The following is a 27,432-nucleotide window of genomic DNA, read 5'->3' on the forward strand; positions in this document are numbered from 1 at the left end:
CCAGGGCACACGGAAACACTGTTTACCTTTCTGCACAGCAGTACCTATTTATCTACTTGCACTGGTATGCTTTCGAACTGCTAGGTTGGCAGGAGCTGGGACAAAGCAACGGGAGCTCACTCCGTTGCACAGATTCAAACCGCCAACCTTCCGATCGCAAAGCCCAAGAGGCTCAGTGGTTTAGACCACAGTGCCACCCGCGTCCCTATTAAACAAATAGTAATATTCATTGTTAGATGGAGAGGCTGACTTTCACAGCTTGTTTCTGATCCCATATGTGAATATTTCCTATTATAGTAACACACCAGAGTCAAAACGGCATCAAAAAATAAACACATTGAAGGCCCATCAATATTGTGGAAGGGTCAGGCTTTTTAAAATATATTAAGAATTAATTCAACAGAGCACTGTTGCCTTCAGTTGAATGTGAGAGGAGAGCAGTATAAAAATCAGTTAAATAAAAACTGGTTCTTAGTATTACATGAAAGTATACGACTCCTGAGAGCCAAAAGGTGGCCACCTTTGGGTAATAAACTAGAAAGATAGAACACCTTTACGTTTATTCTTCGTTGTCATCAAATATGTCACAGGTAGGAGCTAGAAACTAGATGATTGCCCGGCAGCGTGCCTTTAAACATGACTGAACCTTTCCGTATGCTTAGCCTGACCAATTAACTGGGGTGCAGGGATTTTATTATGAGCCTGATTAATCTTCCCATTAAAGCTGTTAAAGTTTTCAGCCATAGTTATATAGCATAGGAGATACTTTTAATAGGCCCATAAGGAAAAGGTGCCCTTTACTGTTAGAATTGCACGTCAGCCATTGTCCCACTCTATTTTATCTTCGCTCCCCCCCCTTTATTTATTTTTTATTATAGACAGGCTCACCTCTTCAGCCACTTCTATCTAGATATCTTGGTTCCAAGTTTTCTTCTCAGTCTTTTGCTTTCTAATGCCCTCTGTTTCACAGTCCTAAAAACCGGCTGACCCTACACAGCGCCCATAACTTTAACTTCGCATAGGATTGGGTTATTAGGTGTCTCCTTCCTGTCCCCTTGTACCCATCCCCATGCAACCATTCACACATACCGGCAAAGTTTTGGTGGCCATGAATGTACATGGTGGTGTTTAAAAACAAAAAAACTCTGAACTTTAAAGAACAAGAACAAACTAACCCTGAAGAGTAGATGCAGGCCACTGATTAAAAAGAGAAGGAAGAACTTAACAAGCAGTAAACACACAAAGCACCAGACAGGGACAGCATAGGGGAAAGCAGCAAGAACCGAATAGTTGAATTCTGCAATAGTGGCAAAATCATCCTTTTAGAATCTTCAGCACTGTTGAAATGGCCCAGTGCCAGAACTCCTGGCCAGAGCAGCTCCAATTTAGACAAGGCGGGCCACTATCAGTCCAGCAGCTACAAGGAAGATCACAGGCCCTGGTATCCTATGCAAGCCTGAGTCACAGCCTGAGCCCAGCAAATCAAGCATTCAGGAACCCAAGGCAGGAGTTCAGGAATCTGTACTTTCCAAGCCTGCACCTCCTGAGGAACAGACCTCCACATCAGAGACCCACATCCACAGGTCACCACGTCGATGCAGGCAACATGCAGGGAGGGATTTGCCAGTGCAAATCCAGAAATCAAGTTGCTATCTGCTGGTGGTAGTTTGCAAGCCGACCCCTGCATTCTGCATTAGCCGCAGCCTCCAGATCAACTGCCAAGGTAGTTCTACAAACAGTGCGTTGCAGTGATCCAACTGTGAGGTTAGCAATGCATGGATAACTGCTATCCTGATCCAGGAACAACTGTATCTGTCTTCTCAGCCAAGCTTCCTAGCCACTGAGGACACCTCCAGTGGTAGAGTTGGATCTGGGAAAATCCTCAGACTTTGCACCTGCTCCTTCAAGGAGAGAGCAGCCCCATCCAGGCCTGGCAACTTACTGACTTCCCAAGCCTACAAACCTCAATCTTGCCAGGACTCAGACTCAGTTTATTAGCCCCCATCCAGCCCATCACTACAGTACAACCCCAACACCTGCAGCCAGCTTGACAAATTGGTCAGGAGTGAAGGGAACTGAAGTCACATAAATTTTGGTGGCCCAAAGTTGGAGGTGCCTGTCTTAAGTACATATATGTACAGAGTAGGAATTCTAATCCATATATAAATGATTGTGACTGTAGAATTGGGAGGTGGTTGTTAATTTGGGTTAATTAGCAGAGTATGTGGGTGTTTAAATGGTGAATCACGCACCCATAACCTTGCCAGTTGGCTTTTAAAAAATTGTTAGTAGGATTGGCAGCAGTTCCAACAGCAGTGGGAACCACCCTGAAAGGGCGCTCAAACAGGCAGAGCTACAATGCACTCCTACAGCAGCAAAAAATTAGCGTTTAAGTCACAAATGCTCACAAATCCAAAATCCACATACAAAAACCCCACATCGAAGTCTAGTTAACAGCATGATGGCGCAGCTCAATCCTGCACTTGAATGCCTCACTGTGGACTTGTCTTATTTGGTTTATTTATGAAATGAGCCAGCAGGAGTTCATAGAAGTTCACAGAAGTGTTGTTGTGGGGAACAGTGGGGAGGCACTCTTGCTGGTGTGTGCAGCTACCAAGGCTAGACAAGCACTTGCTCACCAGAGTTATACACAGAAGGAGTGCACAGCCTTTAAAGGTGTTTTTTGGTTTTTTTTAGGACTGCAGTTTCTATAATCAGATCTTACACGAAGCTTACTTCCAGGTAAGCGGGCATAGGCTTGCAGCCTTAATTAATTGGTTAGATTCATTCAACTAAAAAGGAGTCCCCAATGAGCAAGGCAACAGTTTCTTTTAAAAAAAATATTTTTAATGCAATTACTTGCATTAACAGCACATGGCAAGCACAGCTTTTGCACCAGGCCTTCACTCCTATATGAGAGAGAAGTGGGGATGCCTCTTCTAATGTCTGCAGTGCATCATCTAAAAACAAAGTATGCTTTAAAAAAAGAGAGTAATTTTTGCTCATATGCACATTTCTGCAGATTTAATTAATTCACTGATTAATTGACCCAAACTCATATTATTATTAAATTGGCTAAGATTTCTTTAATCAGATGACAGCCTAATGAAAATTGACTAATTATAATTATAAACTTGTTAAAGGATCACAAAACAGCATGGGCATTAAAGCTGGCCATGTCACAAGCAACATCCAGCAGCAGCCTGTGTCACTCACACAGTCACATTCCACATAGCAATTGCCACAGCAATTAATGTACTACCGCTGGAGGGAGAGGATGTTGCAGAGGGGGAAAACTGCATATACTTCACTGAATATTTACTCCAAGTGTGAGCAAATGGTGGCTTCTCTACAACAGGAGTGTGGCCTCATGGAATGACGACGAGAGTGTGCGACATAAATGAGAAGCATTTGCACATCTGTTGTGTAAAAAAATGGGTTATGTGGAGAGAAACATAGGGCACATGTGGTCCCACTGTAGGGGCTGCTGCAGGCCATGTGCCCCAGGGAGCAGAAAGGCTTAGGATGAAAATATATGCTGAGAACTAAGGGTCTTGGAGTTGTCCTTCCTGCTGCCACCACTGCTGCTTCCATTTCCCCCCACCTACCCTGTCTGCAGGTTCTGGAGTGCATCCTCCACGCTGCGCTGGTTGTACTTCCCCATATATTCGTGCATCTCCCCATAGTTGTTCCGAATGTTTTTCTCGGTGCTCCCGTTGGGAACAGTGCCAAATCTCAAAGGTGGGTAGTGATGCTGTGGTTTCTGGAACTGTAGAGGGAGGTAAAGGGAAATTGGAGTGTGAAGAGTGCTTCTGCGGATCTTGCCCCGACCCCTTCCCTGCTCTCCTCCCAAATGTGAAAACTGAGCAAGGACAGGAGGAGGGAGATTCTTAAATTTGCTGGTGCTACTTTTGGAGTAGTGTATTGTTGTGCTCAGTTGGCTGAGAAATAAAACGGAAATTTGGCTGGCATCAATTAGAGCAGAGTTCACCTTCCCAAGCATTATGATTTCTGGATATGGAGAAGCACCCTGTTGTGTGTGATGGATGAGACAGACGAGCAGAGTGGTATGGATAAGAAATGGAGAGATGCATATAGTGATGGATGGGTAGGTAAATACCATGTTTATTTGAGGATGAATAAATGAGCCAACAGATTTATTTATGAGCTTCCATTTTTAACCCCATCCTCTTTGGAGCTAAGGGTGAGCATATGGTTTCTGCTTCCCCATTTTAGCCTCACAATAGCCCTGTGAGGTAAGTTAGAAAAACAGGCTGGATTGGGGAAGAGGATAGTCAGGAAGGGTTGATATCTGGAAGTTCTAAATTTTTCTCTGGGCATCAGGAACTGCCACAACCTGAGTGAACAAGTTTTGCTCATGCTCAGGGTTGACCTTCATGTCACACATTTTTTTTAGAAAGAGCAGCTTAGGAGAGGGGGATTTAGAAGCCGCTAGAGGAAACACCGTATCAGCAGGGGCAGATCCAGCTCTGTGATTCTGTGTTTCCAACATGCTTTTGGATTCCCGCAGACGGAAAATTTGTGTTTTTGTGCGTGACTTGAAGCAGAAAAATGGCAGACAGAGAGGGGATTATGTACACCCTTTCCTCCTGTCCATCCTCCTGCCACTCTTATTTTCTCCTCTCCTGAACCTGCTTTTCATTTAATAATGGCTTTGGGGGTCAGTTTCAACTCCACAGGGTGTAATCGTTCATGATGTTTAGAGTTTGAAGGGAATTCCATCCCTGTAATGTCAGATGGACACTGAATTTGGAAGATGTGGGTGGGTGGGCGGGTGGTCTGTCCCAGCTGGTGGCAGGGGTTAGACTAAGGGCCTTGTAGCCTCCTCCTTCTCAAACAGTTCCGTGACACGATAGGAAAGCAGACAGACAGTAGTATTTGGAGATGGAAGAGAAGACTAAATAGATACGAGCAAGAAACATCATGTATGATTATTGAGTTTGTCCTCTAGAATCCAGCCAAGAGACCAGTGCCCAAGCCAAGGAAAAGAAAACTGAACTTTTTAGAGATTTATCTAAGGACAGGAGGGTGAGACAGGCAGTTTGGGAAATAAGACATAGAGCGAAGGGAGAAGCAGAGTGAGAAAGGAACAGTGGGATGTGGAACTCGAAGGCCATGCAAGATGAAACACCTTGAGGGTGTGTTTGTACCAGTACCCAGGCAGCGTTGATTTTGTTTTTTGTCCTTTTTTGACCCATCTTTGCACATTTCCTATGCTTACACACACCCTCTTCAACTAATGTGCTTGTTTGTTTGTTTATTGTCAAGCTGCAGAGAGCCTTTCTTCATGATCAGTAAAGGCATAGACGAGCCCTATGTTTTCCATTTTAAAATGCTCTTACAAACAGCATTTTAGCAACAATCACATTTATTCCTGTTTGCCTGTTATGGTAAGGGGAGAAATACAGAGGATGGGGGCGACTGCAGTGGATATGCAGTACTCTGCATGAGTTGAGCAGCAGATTAAACATAGCCTCTGCTCCCTATACCAAGTAAAATTCCTGGTAATTTTTTTTATTTTATTTTTTGGTGGGGAGGGGGCTCAGAAGTGCATACGATGTGATGGAAAAAAGGGAATAGTGTAGCTCTTCTGATACTACATTGTGGCCCCTAGTGAAGAGATGCTTGTGACACTAGCGCCAGTGGCGTAGCGTGGGGGGTGCAGGGGGGGCGGGCCGCACCGGGCGCAACATCTGGGGTTAGGGCAAATCCATGGGTTAGGGGGCGCAAATCCACGGGTTAGGGGGCGCAAATCCACGGGTTTGGGGGCGCAAATTACTTGCCTTGCCCCGGGTGCTGACAACCCACGCTACGCCACTGACTAGCGCAACCAAAGTCAGAAAGGAGTCAGATGAGAAAAATGGAAAGGGGCAAGCAGGGCGGGGTGGAAAGAGGCCAGGAATGGACTCATAAATAGAAGACACAATGAACAGGTAATTCTGGGTATAGATGGATTCAGCAGTTGGCAGACAGGATTGTTGACAGAGAGGTGCACCGAGAGATCAGTGATACTGAAATAGACGGGGACACATTTAGAAGTATGAAGGGCAGAGGCAGCCTGCTTGTTCTATTACAAGAGTCTGCTTCAAGAAGGCTGTAGATGGAGAAAAACATCTTTGGTCTGTTTTGAGCATCACAAAATTGGCTTCACACAAGAGCTCTCTGAGCAAATTCAGTCCCTCCTTGATATTCCTGGGGCAACTGGGCCTTTCGACATGGAAATGGGAAGCAAAGAAACAGCAAAAATGAAATGCATCCCAGGTTGGGGACAAAATACAGAGTGCCAGCAATGGGTGCGGGGAGGAAGAAAGGGGGAGCGATGGTTTTCTTGCAAATGGGGATAATGGAAAGAGGCTTCTAGGTGTCTAAAGCTTAGAAGCCATTAGGCAGACAAAAGCGCTGGGGAAAGTGAGAAAAGAAGATGGGAGATTGGTAGAGATTATCTGGAATTTGACAGAGGAATGTGTATGACAAAGCAATGGGGGAAAGAATTAATGGAAAAGAGGCAAATAGAGGTAGAAGAGAATACTGGGAAAACCATCAGGATGGAGAGGGGAGGGGAAAACGTTTCTACAGCTAGAAACAAAACGAGAGTCTTGTAGCATTTTAAGACATGTTCATTTATTGTACAGGAAGCTTTCATAGGCTCAAACCTGCTTTGTCAGATGCACAGAATGAGGCTTTCCACTTTGATGGCTAAATGCAGTGCCTTCTCTAATGGCAAAGTCCAGAGGGGGTCGCCGTGTTAAGTGGGTTTTTGTCCAGAGAAGTTGATGCCGCAATTAATCTGTTAGTTTTTAAGGTGTCACAAGGCTTTTGGTTGTGTTTGTTGCAACCTGATAACATGGCTCCCTCTCTTGAATTTCACAAGACTAAGGCTGCATTGCTATTTAACCTGAGACTAGGAATGGGTGGCAAATATATCAGTTTTGGTTTCTCTTAGTTTCTCACTTTTCCAATCTTATGTTAGGGTTATATCAGCTGAATATTTTTTTAAAAAAAAGACCTAGTGAAAATCTGTCACCATTTTTGTGGGAATTTCTCCTTTGATACACATTTTTATATGCAGTTTTGCCTAATATACACATTTTGGAAAACAGTTTCCCCTACTATGATGCATTTTTGTATGTTAGTTCATTAATATATGCATTTATAGGCAAATGTTACCATTGTATATACATGTTTGTACACATTACCTTACTGGAGAACTGCAATGCAAAATGTAGGTAAGTCCGAAGGACAGCTGTGTTTCAGCTCACATACTTTTTCAGAAAATGTGAATTCAGTAAGTTCATCTTTAAAGGTGAATTGAATCAAATTTCTCCCCCATCTCTACCTGGGCGTAAGGTCCAATTGAATTCAGTGGGACTTCTGAATAGATGTTACTATGATTCCACTATAGAAACACTTATTCTTTTCCTCTGCCTGGATTTTCTTCTTTTACCCTCTCCCTCAAACCGCTTCCTACTCAGTGCGAGTTGGTTAATCTGAGCTGTTTAATATTTATCTGCGATTGTGTTTCATGTTGGACGTTAATTACGCCCATTAATTACATCCCAGCTCGTTAGTTCTTAACGAAAGGGATTCAATTGGAGTGAGGCTGCCTTGCCACAGCTGGTCCGGTTTGTGTGGCCCCCTCCTTCCCCACAGCTGTGGTTGTTCGTCAGGGGCTAATTGCCAGGGGATAATCAGCCACGTTTTGGTTTATAAATACACACCATGCATGCTGGGCACCAGCAAAGTATCCCAGTGGAGGGCTATGTGGAGCTACCAAGGGTATGAGTTCCACTGCTTAGGTCAGCCACCCTTTAATCTTGACCACATGCATGTATGCATGCACAGGCACACCGACATATTTCCTGTTGCAGTTGTCTTAAGGGGAGTGTGATGGATCTGGTCTGATTGTGGGTATGTGTGGCTTTTCTGAAAGCAAGCATTGCCCACCAGAAGCCTATCAGCACAAGCAAGTGTAACATTTTAAAATTAAACAGCAATTAGGGCTGAAGGTAAGAGCTAGAATCTGTTCTCAGTGCCACCGTTAGTTTCTAAAAATGATAAGTGTGCCGTGAGTGCATCAACGTGAATAGCTCTCCTGCTCTGCAGGTGGGTAATCTACAAGGCTCTGCTAGCACTTTTTCCAGAGGAAGAGCTATAGATTAGTGGCGGTGAGCTCATGCTAGATAATGTGAACTGTAATACGAATGCACACACTTGGTATGTGGGTTTCAGCCAGATCCTTACTAAGAGCTCCCTAGGATTCAGAGGTTTTTCAGTGGCAGGTCTGGTACTTTGGAGTAGGAGACAAAGATGTGCAATTGCCTGTCTGCCTGCCTGTCTGATCTTCTGGCTTTGCCTTTGTTCTGGGCAGTTTCACCTTCACTGACATTTCCCCAACAGCACTATTGGCACCGAAGGCAAAACTTTCCAGTTGCTGAGTTTGCAGTGGTCACAGCCAGGTAGCTCCTCCCCAAGCAATTTAAAATAAACCTTGCAAAACCTGAGCTGCTCAGTCAAAAAAGAATGCCCTTGCAAGACTATGCAAGTGAAGTCAAGACAGCTGAGATCTAAGGCACTGCAAGCAGACATTGTAGGACCATGGCTTCTAAAAGTGATTTGATGGAAATGTGTACAGCAAATAACAGAGACTCAATTTTACTCTTTTGTGTTAAAGTGTAGCAAAGGTACACATCTTTTTGATTTTAGGGTTGTTTGGTTTTGGTTTAACATGTGGCCATGATTATACACACATCTCATGGTTTTCCTTGCATCCCTTTCATCGTTTGTCAAACACTGGGGAAGCAGTGGTGGTCACTTAATTTTTTTATATTAGTGGAAATGGGGATATGTTTAATCTGGTCTGAAGGAAAACAATGTGCCTGGCATGTTGTTTTTGGTGGTGGAAAAGAAAATGAAAGGGGAAATAAAATGAGAGCTGTGGCAAAGGAATGAATGGGGAATTTTGTCTGGTAGGGAGAGCTATGATGGGAGGGAGGGAGGGAGTGGAACTTATTATTATCATTATCATTAATTAAAATTGTATAACACCCTTCATCCAAAGATCACAGGGCAGTTCACAACATAAAAATACAAAATGAGAACACAAAATACATAATAAAACAAAAACAGACCAACCAATAACGCTCCCCCAACATTTAAAAGGCTATAGAATGTTTAATCAGCCCAAGGCCTGGTTATAAAGAAACGTTTTCACCTGGCACCTAAAGATATGTAATGAAGGTGCCAGGCGAGCCTCCCTGGGGAGAGAATTCCACAAATTGGGTACTATGCCTCTGTTCCCCCCCCCCCTCTGGGAGCCCTCCCTTCTTCTCACCTTCTGGTCGCTGAGCCCAGACACCGTGTCTACATATTCCTCCTGTATCATAAAGGCGGCCAGATTGGCGGTGTAGCTGGCAAGGAAGATGACGGCGAAGAAGGCCCAGATCAGCACCATGATCTTGCTGGTGGTGCCCCTGGGGTTCTCCACAGGCACAGAGTTGTTGAACACCAAAGCCCAGAGCAGCCAGATGGATTTCCCAATGGTGAACTTGGAGCCTCCAGTGCCTACCAGGCAGGATGGGATGGGGGAATATGAATCAGAGTCTGAACTTTGCCGTAGAGGCTGGAGCGCAACAGGCTGCACATGCTTGCTGCCCTTCCTTATCTCCATAGGTACCCCAGTTTCAGACACATGCCCCTCCCTTATCCTTGGTGCACTCACGTTTACTGGCGCTGAGGCTGCGATTATAGCCTACTGGGCTGAAATATTCAAAGATGAAGACGGTCACCGCAACGACAGTCAGGCACATGACAAACATCATCACCCAGACAGCAGGGCTGTAGGGCTCTGCAGGAAGAGAAACATGGACCACGGTGGTGGTATGCCCGAGACAGCTAGGCTCTAGTGGGTGAAAGCAGGGGTTCTGAACCTTTGGCATAAAAGAGGCACCCTAAATCACGAGTAACGCTTTTAAAAATGGTATAATTTAAGGCCGCCTCTTTAAATTGGCTTTTCCTGAGGAGCTGTGCGAGTTGTGGTCATGTGGAGACTCTGAGATAGTCTGTCAGAATTGATTTAAGAGTATGATGCAGATGAACCCCAAAGCAGGAAAAAAAATGGATCTACCATTATCACCATCCTTGAGGGAATAGTGGCTTTGGGAGGGTGCTACACAAGTCCCTCCATGGCAAAAAAATAAAGCTATTATTTTGATCTGAAAGATCAAAATGTCTTCCTTGAAAAATGCACATTTGTTAATGTGAGTCTATTTGGGTGAAATTGTCTTTTCCCAGGATTTGGAAAAACCTGTCTGCTGGTACTTCCACTGTGATCCTAAGTACTGTGTTAACTGCAGTTATGTAACTCCCATTGATACATATTGGCAGCTGCCCACTTGATACCCACAAATGGGCAAGTTTTCTTTTCTCTCTCTCTTTCTCTGCTTATGGCTTCTCTCAGGCCATTTTCCTTCAGCCCAAGGACATTTTGTATGTCCATTTTAACAATTGTTTTAAACATTTTCCTATTTTATCTATACCCCACCTTTCCAGCATACATGGTGGGTTAAAAATGCTAAAATAAAATTAACAATAAAAAATTCAAAACTCTACCTCAGCAATAAAGCAGGTCCTTAGTGGGACTGTTTCCCCAAGATTGGGTGCACAACTACATTAGATCCAATAGATGACAGGATGGGGGAAGATTAGGACTTCTGACTTCTCTACTATAACGAACCCTACTTTGAAACCAGACTACCTGGAAGACTCCTTCCACATCTCATGCCAACGCTCCCCCCTGCTTTTTACTTTGACACATCCCAGGGCTGGGTATTCACCTAGGAAGGCAGAAGGTGAAACAGTTCCATTGCTACGAGACACCATCACACTGATTCCTGTCTCGACAAAGGGCACAGAAAAATCTATGACTTCAGCTCTCTCCGCATTGATGGTCAGGGATCCAATCGCCATGTCAGCTCGCTTGTAATACACCTGAGAGACACACAGAGAGAGAGATGGATAAAGTACAAATAGCCACCAATCCTGGGTTTTCTGGAAAGGAAGGGGAGAGTCCAGCATTTCCGAGTAAACAGTGTAACCCACCCTGAGGATGTAAAATTCTGTTTGCCTATCAGATCCAGGAATGGGCAGAGCCATATTGCCTAGGGCAACCCTCCCATATCCTTTGAAGCAGATTAACCCTACTATTTATGTCTGCACTATTCAATAGTCCTTTACTTCAAGGATACAATCCAAACAGCCTGGAGCAGGACTTGTGGGTCCTCTCAAGTGGAGTTGAGAGTCACACATGTGTGGGTGGGAAACCAGAATTCCTGAGTTCTTTTAAGAGGAACAAAATGCAGAGAGTTCTAAGAATTTGTGCGTGAGTCCAGACCACCCAGTTCCTTGGGGAGGGGATGGAGTTACCTCTCCAATCATGCCGTTCCACATGCCGTTGACTATCTTGCCATGCTTGCCATTGGTGACAAGATAGAGATCGTAGGTGAAACCCAGAGTCTTAGCCAGACGCTTCAGGATGTCGATACAAAATCCTTTGCAGCAGCTCTTTACCATTTGATGGCTGTGAACAGCACAAGGAGGGGGGGAAAGGAACTCAGCAAGTGGTTTAGGAGCACTGTGGAAGGTAAACACAGAGCCAGCATGACGTAGTTATTATAGTGCACTAGGCCTGCGGTGGCTGACAGGGTTCAAATCCCCTGTCAGCCATGAAACTCACTGGCTGATTTTAGGCCATTCACTAACCTACCCTCACAGCAAAGCTGTGAAAGAAAGAAAGAAAGAAAGAAAGAAAGAAAGAAAGAAAGAAGGAAAGCCATGTGTGCCACTTTGAGAACCTTGGAGGAATGGGGCAATATTAATGGGTTAAGTAATAAATAAGCAAGAATGGGATTGATAGGTGCTTGGATGGGTGTCCACTGGGAGGCCTACACAAGCCACTCTGAACTTTCCTGAGGAAGAGAAAGATTTAAATGTAAAATTGATAACACTGAACTCAACTGTGGTAAACTTGGCCAGTGTCTCACGGAATACCTGTTGGTATGGTTGAGTGGGTGGCGGCAGGGAACTGAATCACGAATGCAGGTCTTTGTGGCTGGATCAATGTTGTCGACAATAACGAAGGGCCTTTCCTCCAGTGTTGCCACCATGAGGTGCTTGTTGTCATCCACAGGTTGCAGGAATTTTCTGTAGCGTGACATGCTCAGGATTCTGCGCTCCCACCTTCCCACCTGCCTCCCGGGGCATAGAGAAGAGGTTAGATACACCCCAAACCTTTCTCCAGACTCTTGCCAGCCCACCAGTGTTGGCCCCAAATTTATGCCATATTCAAGAAACTCAGTTTTGAAAGCCCCCTCCCACAACTAACATCTCCAGGATTGCACCAACTTCTGAATCTTCACATCAGACATACTGTACATGCAAACATACATACATAATTTAATTTGTATGCCACTTCAAACCATGCTTAAGGTGGCTTACTACATGAAAGAAATACAAACTCTTGTCTTAAAAATCACATCCTCCATTCACATTATTCCTCGGCTTCCTACATCCACTGAGGACATCCATGACCAGCATGGAGTCAGGATATTGGGTAGCCAATACCATATCTCAGATGATCTTGCCTATATTTTGTTTATTTGATATTTATATCCCATCTTTCTCCCAAGTTGGAATACAAGGTGGCTTACAACATTTAAAAAACATCAGTGATAAAATACAGAGTGATAAAAACAAACTAGTTAAAAACTAGGATGTATTTTGATAGGCTAGGGAGGTGTTGCTTCACTGGCAAAAACGGTGAAGCTGGCGAGCACAAGACAGGGCTTTTTTGGTGGTGGCCCACAGCTGTGGAAGTCACTTCCCAAATGACTTACACCTTGTTCAGGCATTTAAGGAAGCCCTCTAGACCTTTTCCTTGACTACGACCCTCAACTAAGGCTTTGAATGACTTAACCAGAGCAGCTTTCTTTAGTAGCATCATGTGCCCACATAGCTATTGTTTTTGTATCGTTTCTTTTGATGTTCTTACTTTGGGAGGACATGTGTAAAATATGCAACTTATAAATACTTTTAATTAAACAAAATTAGCCAAATAGATACCTTGTGTGAGGACTCGGTGGATGGGCTTTGCTCACAGCTAAGGGCTCAGCAATTGCCAAAATGAGATTCAGGAATGAATCCACCACCCTTGCCAGACTGGTTGCCTTTCCCTGTAGGGTTTGGCTTGATGTGTAAGAAATTTACATTACTTTGCTCTTCTGGCTGCTTTTTTGTTGGGCACTTGCAATCTCTGATTGTTTCATGGTGCCATCAGGACTGTGAGAGGCTTTCTGTGGGGTGCTGGCATGTGAACGGCTGTGCCTTATAGCAGGGGCTTGAGACTCAGCGCCCTCTCAGCTCTTTCTGTTTATAGCCCTTGGACAGTTCTCCAAACACACTCCATCTCCTGAATTCACACTTGCCCCATAATTACCCCATGATAACAGTACACCTTCCCCAAACATCAACCTTGCCACAATTCCACCAACTCACATGGACTCCGGATTACGACCTGTCCAAACGTTTTTTCACCCCCTCCCCTTGACTCATCAACCTTCCTCCCCAACCCAACCACCTTCCCCCCAAACCTCCCTCAAACTCACCACCTCCCAGGTTCGGTTTTTGCTGAGGGAGATCACAGCCAAGGATGGATTGATGAGGTACCCATCCTCATTAAAGGAGAAATCCTTCTCACCCCAGGTAACATTCATGAAGTACCTGCGAAGAGGCATGATGGAAGCTCTTCAGTGTCAGTCTAGAGCCCACTTTCCATATGCTGCCATCGCAGCTTCACTCCCCCTCATTTTGCCATCCCCCTCAAGCCTGACCCACAGGGCACTGGTCTAGTATTTCAGATGCAGCTGTGGATCAGGACTTGGAAATCAAGAAGGGAAAAGCCCTTTTGGAATCAGGCCCATTTTGAAAGGGGAGGCAGGGTATTGAGTGAGGGTGGATGGTGTGCGAAGGTAGGTAAATATGGATGAGGTGCGGGGTGTAACTGGATATATGGGGAGGTGGTAGGAAGGGATGGTATGCAATTAGTGGGAAGCAGAGCTAGCGAAAGAGCTGGATGCAGGCCAGATTAAAAACATGCTGGAAGCCTATGCTATGTCAAGTTGAAAAGGCCCCATAATACTGTGTATTATTCTAACAGAAAGGACAATGAAAATAAAAGTAATAAACTTTTATATTTGCATATATAACCCGTACATAGGCAAGATTACAACTGAAAACTAATCATCTATCTTGCAATAAGCCTATTTGCATATGTAATTTATTTAAATGAAAACACCTTCTGATTTCTGACTTAGCAAGAGTGGTCTCACACACACTGTTTAGCCCTTTCTAAATGGAGGAGCCAAACAACATGTGTTGTGTGTGTTGTGCATGGGACATAAAATTTAAACCATTTATGGGGTTTTTTAAAGGCAGAGTCATTGAAATTGGGGGGTTGTAGTTGCCAGGCCCTTAACTGTAGATTAACCAGTGTGGTGTAACGGTTAGCATGCTGAACTGTGACCCAGGAGACGAAGGTTCAAATCCCCACTCAGCCATGAAGTTCACTGGTGACCTTGGGCCAATCCTTGGAATATAAAGGTGGTATATAAATGTAAAGAAATAGATATATAGCTTTTGTGTAAATCCAGCACTGGCTGGATGTTGGTGCATAGGGTGAGTGGATATATAGGGATTCATGAATCCCTGGCTCCTGCTCAGATGAAGACAGAGGCTCTTACTTGAGAGAAAGGAAGAGGTGTCCTTGCAGAACTGTTGGCTGTGCAGATGCTCACTGCATAGGGGAGGATTTCCCTTTTCCCAGTGACAGCAGTGCTGCTGGGTCTTCAGTGACCAGGTTATGCCCTCCCCACCTGACTCAGGTTTCTCTACCACTACTGGGTTGGCTAACACTCTTCCCAGATTCAATCGTTGTGCTCCTTTTCCCAGGAAGGGACGTAGGAGTCCAGCTTCCTCATCTGGAGCAGCCATATCCTGGGAGAAGTACCTGCCTCCTCCTGCCTTTGTCATCCCGCCTGCCCCGGTCTCAGCCCCCTGCCAAGTCACCCCCTGTTCCCTCTCTTCCTCATGCTCAGCCTGGCATTCCACTCCTGCGCCCAGTGGCGCATAAGGGCTCATGAGAAATGGAGATAAGGAAGCAAGGTGAAAGTCAAAATGGCTGAAATGGATGTGAAGAGGAACAAGTTAGGAATGTAGGAAGCATGCTTTGAGGAACAGATTTGCAAATGAAGAAAGGAATGGGAGGGGAGAAGGGTATGGCGATAAGTCAGATCTGCTATACATCCCTTGTGGACAACAGCACTTTCTTTTGCTCTTGATTCCACCCCCCTTCCAGGCAAAATCCCCCCAGCCTCTTTCCCTGCTGACCGATGCAGGTTCTCGTTGATCTGGGTGAGATTGGGTGCCCGGCAATCATTGTTGAATTTTGGAACTGAGCCGTAGACTTGGAATAGGGCCTCTGCCCCCTTGGCAATGATGGCTACACCATTTTGAACCCTGTGGTAGAGATCATCTTTCCATCCTGCTGAAAGCACCATGAAGAGACCCTCGGGCAGTTCCTCCGGCATGTACTCAGTTCTACCAAAGTTGGCACCTGCCATGAACCAGATATACCCGGGGCCTGTGAGCTTCACTTCACGGGCTGCACGGAAGATGCTTTCTGCTTCTTCACGGGAGCAGTAGAGAAGGCAGATGCGGGCATTTATTTCCCGGAGCTGGCGTTTGAGGCGGGCCCCGTCTGGGTCATCAGTGAGATTAAGGGTCACAGTGCTGCGGCGCTCCCAACCAATGAAACTGCTGTCAGTCAGGACCTCAATGTAATCTACAAAGTCTTCATAGCCGGGAAACAGTGTCGTGATGACAGCAAATGCCGTCCAATCGTACTGTTCCAGGACCTCAAACATCACTTGCAATTGCTGTTTGGTCGAAGAACCTAATTGTAGAAAGGTTGATCCTTTCTCCTGGATTTAGGAGGGAGCAAAAGACACAAGGGTGATAAGTGCTACCTATTTGCCATCCCATTATAGGTCTACTCTCTGATTTCTACCTCTCTCCTGTCATGGGAGAGCTTTCAGAATAGTTTTAGTTGGGGAATAAAGGTTGGCTTTTAGTTCCAGCAAAACATTTTCCACCTCTGTACACCATACAAATAATTCCAAAAGTGCTTGCATGCAGAAAAGCATTATGCTGAAATTGTCCTCCTCTCTGAACTGCTGATGCCCATCTAACCTTGAAAAAGGGGTCAAAGTATGAGCTTGTGTGACATATCTATTGTTATCTTCAGCCCTCCCAGTGTCCCTACACCAAAGCCCCTCAATTAAGTGCCTTCCTTGCACTTAATGAAAAAAAAATCTTGATCAAAGTATCCAAAATTCTGCACTAAGATAAAGGCAAGTTCTGCACTATCTGTATGCAAATTAAGCAGATTAGCATCAGTGAGTAAATGTTTGTAATAGATTCAGGTTGTATAATTTTATGAAGTGCAGAATTTAAAATAGTTATACATAATCTGGGCAGAGAAAAACACAGGATATGAGAGTGAACATAGACAGAATAAATCACTTTACCTTGGGTGTAAGAACAATGGCTGATCCTCCGTTGATGCCAATGATGGGAACAGAGGTCTGTGCTGAGATGAAGTCCAGGATCTGGGCCACAGCCTCTGTACGTGTATCATCCTCAAAAACCACACCATGGATGTGCAGGGAGGAGAGAACGTCACAGAGCCGCACAATGAGGCTGCGCGGGTTCGTGTCATTCAGAACCACAGGGATGGGGTTGATCTCCATTGAGAAGTTGCGGAAGTCCTCGGGCGAGAACCGGGCACTCTCTTGCGTGTAGGTGGAGCCACTGAAAATGATGGGGATGTTGATGGTCCGCCGCCGCAGGTCCAGGAAAGGGCTGGCACAGGCCAGAGCCATAACAAAGAGCATCCTAGCAGCGGGGGTGCCCGGGGGCAGGCTCATCTCGCAGGGCCTCTACGTTCCCCCTGGAAGTGGTTGGGAGAGGAAGGAAAGAACAGGCAAAGAGAAAGGGAGGCTTAAAAAGCAAATCAGGTGATGAGCCACTTTGGTGGCAGGGCAGAGGGAGTAGCATAGAATCAAGTCTCCCTCCCCAGTTGGCCTGAAAGCAAACTAAGGTGTTGCTCACCTGTGTGTAAACATGCTCACCTGTGCACAAATACACTCACACTGCTTCTTCCTGCCACCCCATGCACCTTGCTACATGGATTAGCTCAGGGTTAGGAGAAGAAGGAAAGTGAGAAGCCATTGGATTTGTAGAAGGAAACCATTCTCTCTCCTGCCTGCATATTTCCCACATTCTCATCCCCTCAAGATCAGAGCTTGTGGAGCAACTATAGGTGAGCAAATGGCTCACCTCAGGGGGCTGCATATGGTGTCTGGGTTGTTAGTTGCGAACCCTCTGTACTGCACTGCTTCGACAGAGCTCCTGTCAACCAGTGGGAAGGCCCATCTGCTGCTTTTTGGATGCCAATGGTTTAGGTTTTGGCAGCCAGAGCTCTGCCTGAGCTGCAGGTCATTGGAGTTGATCTTTGGAGGAGAGGGCAGAACAGCATCTTTGCTCAGGTATGCCTTAGAATTATCATGGTATGTGCCACAATACATGCTTCTTTTATTAGCTGTGTGAAGTTCACCAAGAAAGTTACAGATTAGATTAAAGACACCCCGTGGTATGAAACCCGTGGAAGCCTCTGAATGGGATGGCAGATCACCTCAAGAAAAAGTCACAACCCTAAGCAGGAGGTTACCTCTTCCATGACAACCCCCATAAACACCACCTACATCTTCCCTGCTTGCTGTTATGGCCTCACAACCTAAACAAGGGCTTTGAATAACAGACCATCTTCTACACATTCCTGCCTTTCAATACCTCACTTTTCTCCAGCGTATTCAACACCTGCCCAATCCAGACACATTCTCTGTGACAACAGAAACATATCAGCAATGCCCTTTCCTTCCAATATTACTTTTACTGAGTTTTGGCAGTGCTGTGAGTTGGGAGGGTCCCACAGGTCATTGGAGGGCAACATTTTAACCCCTGGAAGAGAGATATTGGGGTCTTGAAGAGGAAGAGTTGAGGCTCTGGTGAGGGTCAAGGAAAACAGGAACGACTTGGCAAAGTCACACATCTTGGTCATTCAAGCATTTGGACAGAGATTCATAGGATGCACATTATCTCAGAAAACCAATGTCTTTAATCTTTTCATCCATTAATCAGTCAATGCTCTCCGCCCTCTTCATTCCACATAAGCAGGGGAGATGTTTGACCCAGGGAGAACGCTGTATGATTTGGCCAAAGAAATGACTCTTCCCAGCAGCAAGCTTTAAATTGAAAATGTAGAGGAACGGGAAGGGCCATTTTATCCAGGAAAAACGTGTCAAGTTCCCCAAACACCAGCCAGTAGAACACCAGGATTTCAGCTGTTGGTTTGGCCAGATGTCACTATGCTGAGCCAGATGTCAGGAGCTCATCCTGCCCTCCATTTATCCTCCATGGGCCAATTATTAGTCAGAATAGACAAGTGAGTGAAGTGCAGAGGTGGGCACTAAATGAAACCAGTCGCAGATACAGTGGACTTAATGTGTTGGTTTCACCTCACCCAGCACCCTCAATGCATTTATTTTTCTCCACTTGCTATAATTCCAGTTCTCTCTCCCTCCCTCTCTCTCTCTCTCTCTCTCTCTCTCTCTCTCTCTCACACACACACACACACACACACACACTTTCCTTTTTGGATACATCAGGTTTGCCCAATAATACATATGTAATATGTAGACAGTCCTTCTACATATTGATAAAACCCACTCAGATTATTATTATTTATATGCTGGCCAGCTCTAGGGCAGATTCCCAAATTATTTATCAGAGTGAGCCTGACTCCCTACCTGTCATTGGTTACAGTAGCATCACACAAGGCAACAGGTTCATGTACGGTGGGTGTGTTACCCTCATTCTGCCACACTACCCTCAGGAGATTATTCCAACACATGTGCGTGGTCCTGTCCCTCTTTGCCTGTGACTGGCACTATTTCCATTTCATTTCATTTCATTTTTATTTGTCTGTCAGGCACGAGCAGCCAAATCCCACTCCAAATCCCACCAGCATTGGCAGTACAGATCTATTCATTGGTTGGTGGCTATACAAATCTATACACTAGGCGTCCCCCCCCACACACACACTACAAAAAAAAAAAAAAATCACAATCACAGCATGCAATAAGAGAGTTCCAAATTACTCAATGAATCAAACCAAGTTGCTGGCTGCAGGCAGAGCCTCCTCAGAGCACTTGTCAATCAGCTGGAGAGGAGATGAATTCCTGTATGGCTCTTTAATTAGACTCCTGGTTTGTCTGTTTTATGGTAGTATTGTGGGTGTGACCCAGACCCAAAGGCTGCATAAAAAGCATGTGTTGTGATAATGATGAACTGTGTGGCCAGGAGAATCATGTGGTTCACTTCTTGCTGAAGTGGAATCCTTCCCATTGAAGGGTGTGATTGCCTTTTGAATGCTCCCATCCATAATAATCTGTTGGCATATAAAAAAAATGAGCATGTCAAGGAGAACGGCTCTAGCCTATTCTTTCCCAGCATGTTTATTATTTATGTTCCAGGGGGAGAGGGAATAATATTTCCGAGGAGGGACAGTGAGTATTCAGATATGCAATTCCCCACTCGCAGGCTGAAGTGGCACAGTCCAGCAAAAGCTGCCATATACAGTTCTGCTGCTTATATAGCTTGGCTTTTTGACCATAAGTCCATGCAAAAACTATCGAGCGGGACCTCGGTGATAAATTCTAGTGGGGTGTTCCCCATTCAAACATTCCTTATGGACAGGTGGACAATTCTTGATGCCCCAAAGGAATTGAGGTGGAGGTGGGAGGGAGAAGGGAAGGGAAGGAGATAAAGATCTATACTCTCAGCAACCAAAATAAAACCTTCCACTACCTAGTCTCCCACTATGCCTCTAAAGTGAGCAGTGAAATCCCTTGCACACTGTCCACACTTCCAGGGACTTTGGATCACCTTAGCACATGTATGTTTCCAAGCCCACATTTGCCAAAGCAATATGAATGTGGAGGGCCAGGGGGGGCATCAGCATTAAACAATCACAAGGAGTGGGGGTTCTTAAACGTTTCATGCCTACAGATGCCCCCCCCCCCCCGGCAACTCTCCCAGCTGGTCTTACTTTCAGGCCCAGAACCCAGCTAGGATAAACTAATGTAAAAATAGCCAGGGGTGCACTTGATGGGAAGAACGCGGGATGCAGGCTAGGTTCAACATCCCCCTCCTTCCCCTCTGATGCTCTATCCCCACATCAGGGCCACCCAAGACATTTTGCTGCCTGAGGCAAGGGATAAGATGGTGGCCCCTTCTGCAGATAAAATCTAAGTAGACGCCAATGGCAGTTGTCTCTTGACTTCAACATAGGTGGTAGGGCAGCATCTTCCACTGCGCTGGGGGGTAACAAGTTAGCTCAGAGCAGTGACTCTCAAATATTTCCCCCCATGCACCACTTGAAAATTGTTGAGAGCCTTGGTGGACCACTTAAAGATCTTTCTACCTGTTGTAGCAATTGTAATGTGCAGTGCTAGATGCTGTATGGTTACAAAGCAAGCCTTCTAACATGTGGTTCCACCCTCAGAGAACCATCTTTTAAAAAACTAATTAAACAATTAACCACTCCATACAAACCCTTATCATAGGACAAGACATTACAAAGAAAGAGTCTTATTTTGCCTATGCTAATTTTAATTAGGGCTTACACCGCTCATTAGACCACTTTATTTGGTCTTTCAACATCAAAGCTCTCTCAGAATGCTCATTTTGAGATGTCAGAAACCTTTAAGCTGCTGCTTATTCTGTTCACCTTTTACTCTGGGCAAGGTGATGACATCCCTCCCATCTTACCAACTAATGTAGCTCACCTAAGAGGAGTCTATTGAATTAGATTCTCTCCCCCAGGACTGGCTCAAGTTTCTTTTCATATTTATTATCATTTAAACAGCATGTTTTAACTTGCTTTAAATCTTTAGTATGTTTTGTCTCAAAACAATCCCCTGAAGTAAATCATTAGCACGCTTGGCAACCTCAAGAGACCCTTCATAAATTACAGTCCCCCACCCCCATGAAGATAAAACCCGCATAGGGAAAAATGTGTATTCCAGCATGTGTGAAATGAAGTGCAAGTGTTTAAAATAAAATGATTGCGTCATATTCCAGCTAGAATGAGGTACACACTTTTTTCTGCTTGGCGATTCTTTACATTACTTTAATTATGAGTCAAGTACTTGGGACGAGGAAGTGGAACCTTCAAGGTCAGGGAGAGGAACCTGTCTGTCTTTCTTCCCTGAAAAAAATGTACAGATTCTTCACAGTTTAGGAGCTCTCTATAAAAAACCACAGAAAACCTCTTATAGATGGATGTGAAGGTAAAATATGGTACTTAGGCTGGAGCAAAAACTACTGGAGGCAAGAAAGAGCAACAGCAAGGATGCTTTCTAAACAAACAAAAGGGGGGGAAATAATAAGGGTGATTTGTTTAGAAGCAATGCAGTGCACAGTGGTGTTTTGCTTGTCATACCCATTCTGAGAAATAAACTTGCTGCATAGGATAATAAGAGGCAGTAAAGACCTGTTCTCTAACATTTGTACTGAGACAATTGGAACAACATGACCAGATACAATTGTAGTTAAGTCCCTGGAGGCTGTATGTTTTGCTCTTTTTTGAAGAGTTGAATGGTCAAGAAGATTGTCCATAATGTCCACATTAAAAGGTGGACTCTAGTCCATGAAAGCTTATGCTGTAATAAATCTTTTGGTCTTTTAAGGTGCCATAAAACCTTAGTTGTTTTTTGCTGCGACAGACCAACACAGATATCCTTCTGGAAATCATTACTGTACATTGAAAAGTGGCAGCCAGATCCCCTCCTCACTTTCAGAAGTTACCTTGTTTCCCAAAGCAGACTGCGACAAGGATGCCAATGGGACACCTCACCAAGTTGCAGTGAGGATCAAAGAGATGGACAGATAACTGCAAAACCCTTCACACATACTAAGTGCTATGGGGATTATAGTTTATAATAATATGGCCACCACCTGCCACATTTAGGAAAATCCTATGCCAAGTATGTTAATTATGTGCCGCTCTAATATGCAAATTAGATATGGCCCTCTGGCTCATGATATTATTTTGATGCAGTCCGCAGTGTTGAACAAGTTTCTGGCTCCTGGTCTATTGCCACCTGGCAAATTCGCTGGTCACAGTAGGGAGAAAAACCAACAGGCTAAAGCCCCACTGAGGACAACAGCGCCAACAGATATTTCCCTGCAGTAAAATAGGCAAAATTGCATCAGACTCTTGCCAAATCCAGGCATTTTGAATTCAGAAGGTTAACCAGGGAGGTTTTGTCCAAGCTTATCTGAAAACGGATCTCAATCTGCTTTGGTGTCCATGCCTAGAATGCTGGATCTGTCAGATATTTTCTTTTATTGGGATTTGTACTAGAATGCTGCCTCTCCTGCCATTTGTGCTCCAAAGCAACTGCTTCTTGCTGCTTTGGGGTAAGGCCAGCCCTTGGTATGGTTGATTTCCCCAAGTCTATAATAAGGGACTACAAACCTGAAACAGGAAATGCAAAGTGAATTACCATTTGATCTCAGACCAGAATTCCCTCTGGCCAGACTATCTCGTCTCTATGACCCAAAGGATAATAGGAAGGCCTGGTGTTCTGCAGGTGAACCATCTTTCGGGTGATGGCCTCAGATGGCTGTAGGCTTCTGGCTGTGCAGTTTGGAGAAGCACCGGGAATGGCTCCCGAAACCCATGTGAGCTCTTCCCACTCAGTGATTATAAAGCCAAGATTGGATTCCACTAGTTCTCCTTCCCCTTAATGATACGCTTGCCCCATGGGAAGTTGTCATAATCTATACCCCAAAAATCTATAACATATGCCCTCACACTTTCCATGCTACCTGCTGTCCTGATTCCTTCCTGACTAATCTTTCACAAGCAATAGTAAAAGCTGAAAGCCTTGTTATTGCTTCATTCACTTGGCAGATCAAGGAAGATGTCAGTTACCCTGGCAGATGATGTTACTCCTCCTGCTCTTGGAGGGGTGTGTGTGTGGAGTCTGGCAGATGATGTTATTGTTCCTGCTTTGAAAAAAGGCTCTGTTTTCCTCCCACTCCTGTTTCACTACACCACTGCCTGGACCTCTCCAGCCACCTTAATGCCACTTTCCCCACCTTGTCCCCTGTCTGCCCTTGCCTGCTTTTGTGGTTGCCAGTTCCAGTCTGGATTTCTCATACATTCCAGAGTGCCCACTATTGGTTTATGTTAATGTGTGTCACATTGGCTCAAGGCTCCCACCACCACCCACCACCCTGGAGTGTATAGTCAGCTGGTCCTTAGAGGCTGCTGCTATGACTTATCCTCCTAAATTGGCCTTCATGCCCAGAAGCATCCTCTGATCTGAGTATCCCAAGCACCACTAGGCAAACCATCAAAGTCCTCCCTCGCACTCCTCATTGAGCTGAATAGGCACCTGCTCCCCAAACCTGGTCATTGCCCCTTTGAAATGCAAAGCCTCTATCAATGGCTACCGGTCATGATGGCTATATGCTGCTTCCAGAATTGGAGGCATTAGGCCTCTGATTATTAGTCGCTAGGGAACAGCAGCAGGAGTGCTGTTGGTCTTACATCCTGCTTGTGGGCTTCTCATAGGCATCTGCTTGGCCTTTAGGGGAAACAGAATGCTGGACTTAGATGGGCCTTTGCACTGATTCAGTAGGGTTCCTCTTACTTCCTGTATCACAAGGACTGAGAATTCCATATTTTCCCTGATCAGGGCACTAATCTTCTCCAAAGCACAGATAATAGACTGATCCTGAATGGAACACACCATGTGGTTCTCTGCTTCATCTGTCTGGGATCCTGATTCCAAACTACTCTCCTTTCTGGTTCTGAAGAGGCATTTCTTGGCACCAGTGGTTGGGTCTCAAGGTCTACACATCCATACATGCCTCATTGTTGTTCACCACCTCATGCTTCTTTTTTGTATAGACTGCATTCCTGGACTTAGACAGGACCTGGAAATCAGACTCTGAACATGCCTGATTGCCCTAAACCCAATAGAGATGGGTTTTCCAACTGTGGCTTGTCACCAGCCTACTGGTGGAGGTTGCCCTGTACAGGTAACCTGCTTGAGGTCAGTTTAGAGGCCTGACTTCCTTGCTACCAGTGCACAGATCTCCATCCCAACATGCTCCTCCCATAGCCCTGTTTGTAATCCTGGCAATAGCATGGTGATCATCAGTTGGCTCCCTAGGGCAAGCTGATTGAAGGGGGGCATATAGCAGCTGCTGAACTGGGCAGAAATGTGGGGATAATTCCTACCAGGTGTTTGCTGAGAAGGGAACATTACACAAATCCCTGGCACAGAGCTAGCTTGTCATCCCCATCTCCTCTGGGCTCTGATCTACCTGAGAAGCTGTGATACCAGCAGGGGAACCAAATGGTGCCAAGGCAGGAAGTACCAGGATATAGAGCCTGGACAGCAGGTGCTAAATGCCCATGACTGGTGACTGGGGAGGAAGCTAGAGAGGCACACTCTGTATGTAGATGCAAGCATACACAGAGCCCCACATACTGCAGATGACTATATAGATACATGGGTGCGCTCTCTCTCTCTCTCTCTCTCTCTCTCTCTCTCTCTCTCTCTCTCTCACACACACACACACACACACACACAGGCTCCCTCCATTGCAGCAATGCAAATTTTGCAAGTGTGGCCCCAGCCATCTCCATCAGCACCCAGTAACATGAACACCACCCTTGCCTACTCATGCAGACTGACCCATGCATCCAGGGATACCATTATTTGGTTCGGTTTTGCCTTGATCATCTCTTTTAAAAATCACACTAGCTGTTCTGAGCATTATTAATGGAAAGGTGGAATGGCAATATTTTGTAGCAAAATAGAAAACCACACTCTCGTACCAAGGGAAAGTCACACACACACACACACACACACACACACACACACCAGCCCATGTGGCCCAGTGGACAAAGAACAGGACTCAGGAGTCCTCAGCCTGTTCCTGCTTAGACCAAAAGTATCTGGGCAAGTTCCTTTTGTCCTCAGTTTTGCCTTCTGTCAAATGGATCGACCTCACAGACAGGCTTACAGTTATCCACTTGCCTGGTTGCCTCCAGATTGTTAACAAGGCAAATGCACACAGGCTGTATGGACAGGGCTACGTGTGACTTTATTCACCATCATTCTTATCCTGAAGAGTTACTGGCAATATAATGTTAGTGAGGAAACAATGATAGAACAGTATTTAACTCATGGAGTGGGCACACTCCCTCCCTCTCCCCCCACACCCGGATTGGTGCCCTTTCCTCTGTAGCTTGAAGAGGGGAAAGAGAGCCTCCCATTGACTCCTTGTGCCAGGAAGATAGCAAAGCACAGCAACAACTCTGTCTCACTTGACAAGGGGGCATCATTTCTGAAGCTGCAAATACGAGCTCACAGTGGAAGCTGTGATAGGGCAAGAGAAGCAGCAGCAAAGAGCAGTAGGTGAGGCATGGATAGGAGGGGAGCAGAGAGGGACAGGGAGCTCCAGTATTGAGAATTATTTGCAGCACTGCTCACAGGGTGTTGGTGGAAACAGTAAAAACCATCAGGAACATTAAATGTGTTATACACATGCCAGACAGTAAATATATATAGGTGAAGCTTTCCAAACATCCACAAACAGCAGTGAAGCTTTTTGCAGGCTCCCATGGAGCAGGCATCCAAGCATTGACACTTGTGTATTAATATTGTTCTTCATTAAATTTATATCCTGTTTCAGCATAACCGCTCCAGGCCACTTTCAGTCACAAAAATCACATATTACGAAGTTATACAACTCCCAATAAAACAGTAAATAATTACCATAAAGACCAAAATAGAAACCAGCACCTTAAAACAAGCAGGAATGAAGCAGGTCAGATAGTGCTTAATTCCCAGTTTGGAAATGCACGGCTAAAGAAGAACACTTTATGCCTACTTGTCAGGGAACCCTTCTTACATATATGCTGAGCTCCCTAACACATCACAGCTCGCCAGATGACAAACCCAATTATAACCACACCTCAGACTAACACACAGACACAGTGCATTTTTACGCCACGCATGACAGCCAAACACTTTTCTGAGGAGGCATAGGTGCAAACGCACAACAGTGCCGCTATGCAGTAACATCTCTCTTCATATATCCAAACGACAATCGTAAGATCACTTCATATGGATAATTTATCTCTCTTCTCAGCTGCCCCCTTTTTACATACTTCATTGCAGGGGTTTGAAATGTGGCGAAATGAGAAGTTTTCCCTCCGCTGCTGCAGTAGATCATATGTGGAATGTCCAGGCCAATCTGCGTTACTAGTTGCAGGAGAGAGCCAAGCAACCATCATGATTCTGAGGTTGCTTCCATGCCAGGGCCCTAAGCTTAGCACAGCTGAAAAGCCCTGCTTTTCCGCAATTGGATAGAAACAGATTTTAAACAGCTTCCACAGAAGCTCCATTCAATCACATTATTTTTAAATGCTTAAAATATACTAATCACCAATTAAAAATAAAGCAGGTTCTCCCCACACAGCCTTACTATCTGAAACAAGCAAACTCAGGGACAAGTTATTAAAGTCGCATAATTGTTCTTATAATTGCCAGCTTGAATGGAAACAGTTCAGAGCGAGAATGAACCAAATGCCAGCTGGCCCCACAGGCTAACCGATGATGTGGGCCTCTCTGCCCCGTGGGCCTCTCAACAGCAGTGTTGCTGCCATTTAACAGGCCAAGATGGGCATGGGGTGGCAAGGTTAGGTCTGTGCATCGGATTGGTACCACCAGTGGGCCTGCACGGCCCCAACCTTGCCACCCCCATCCTGGTAATGCCACTCTTGGGAGGGCAGCAGCACCGCACTGGCCACTCTCTTCCTCTGCTGCAGCCGGGTGGAATGGCAGCTCAAAGCTCAGGACAGTGTAGCACTGTACAGTGGTACCTCTGGTTATGTACTTAATTCGTTCTGGAGGTCCGTTCTTAACCTGAAACTGTTCTTAACCTGAAGCACCACTTTAGCTAATGGGGCCTCCCACTGCTGCTACGCAATTTCTGTTCTCATCTTGAAGCAAAGTTCTTAACCCGAGATACTATTTCTGTAACCTGAAGCATATGTAACCCGAAGTACCACTGTATTATGCAGGAATGCACTTCTCCATGGTTAAGATCCTCCCATCATGTTTGCTCACAAGTAAGTACTATTCAGTAAGT

The 27,432-nt window shown here is 45.2% G+C and overlaps 2 protein-coding genes across 7 annotated transcripts in view; one reads left to right on the top strand and one right to left on the bottom strand.

Annotated features, from left to right (window-relative positions):
• Positions 1-27,432, top strand: part of KDELR1 (KDEL endoplasmic reticulum protein retention receptor 1) — a 126,935-nt gene that overhangs the window by 60,229 nt on the left and 39,274 nt on the right. The window lies entirely within an intron of this gene.
• Positions 1-27,432, bottom strand: part of GRIN2D (glutamate ionotropic receptor NMDA type subunit 2D) — a 58,536-nt gene that overhangs the window by 13,313 nt on the left and 17,791 nt on the right. For all 3 annotated transcript variants that reach the window (XM_083584091.1, XM_083584090.1, XM_083584089.1), the window contains exons 3-11: positions 16,659-17,080; positions 15,460-16,052; positions 13,680-13,794; positions 12,067-12,263; positions 11,443-11,596; positions 10,854-11,007; positions 9,740-9,865; positions 9,353-9,582; positions 3,609-3,769 (exon numbers count right to left, since the gene is read on the bottom strand). In XM_083584091.1, coding sequence (XP_083440217.1) covers positions 3,609-3,769; positions 9,353-9,582; positions 9,740-9,865; positions 10,854-11,007; positions 11,443-11,596; positions 12,067-12,263; positions 13,680-13,794; positions 15,460-16,052; positions 16,659-17,057 — 2,129 coding nt within the window. In that variant the 5' untranslated portion in view covers positions 17,058-17,080. The remainder of the gene's footprint in view (positions 1-3,608; positions 3,770-9,352; positions 9,583-9,739; positions 9,866-10,853; positions 11,008-11,442; positions 11,597-12,066; positions 12,264-13,679; positions 13,795-15,459; positions 16,053-16,658; positions 17,081-27,432) is intronic.

This window comes from Podarcis filfolensis (genome assembly GCF_964270895.1).
Source record: "Podarcis filfolensis genome assembly, chromosome: 13".
NCBI lineage: Eukaryota > Metazoa > Chordata > Lepidosauria > Squamata > Lacertidae > Podarcis > Podarcis filfolensis.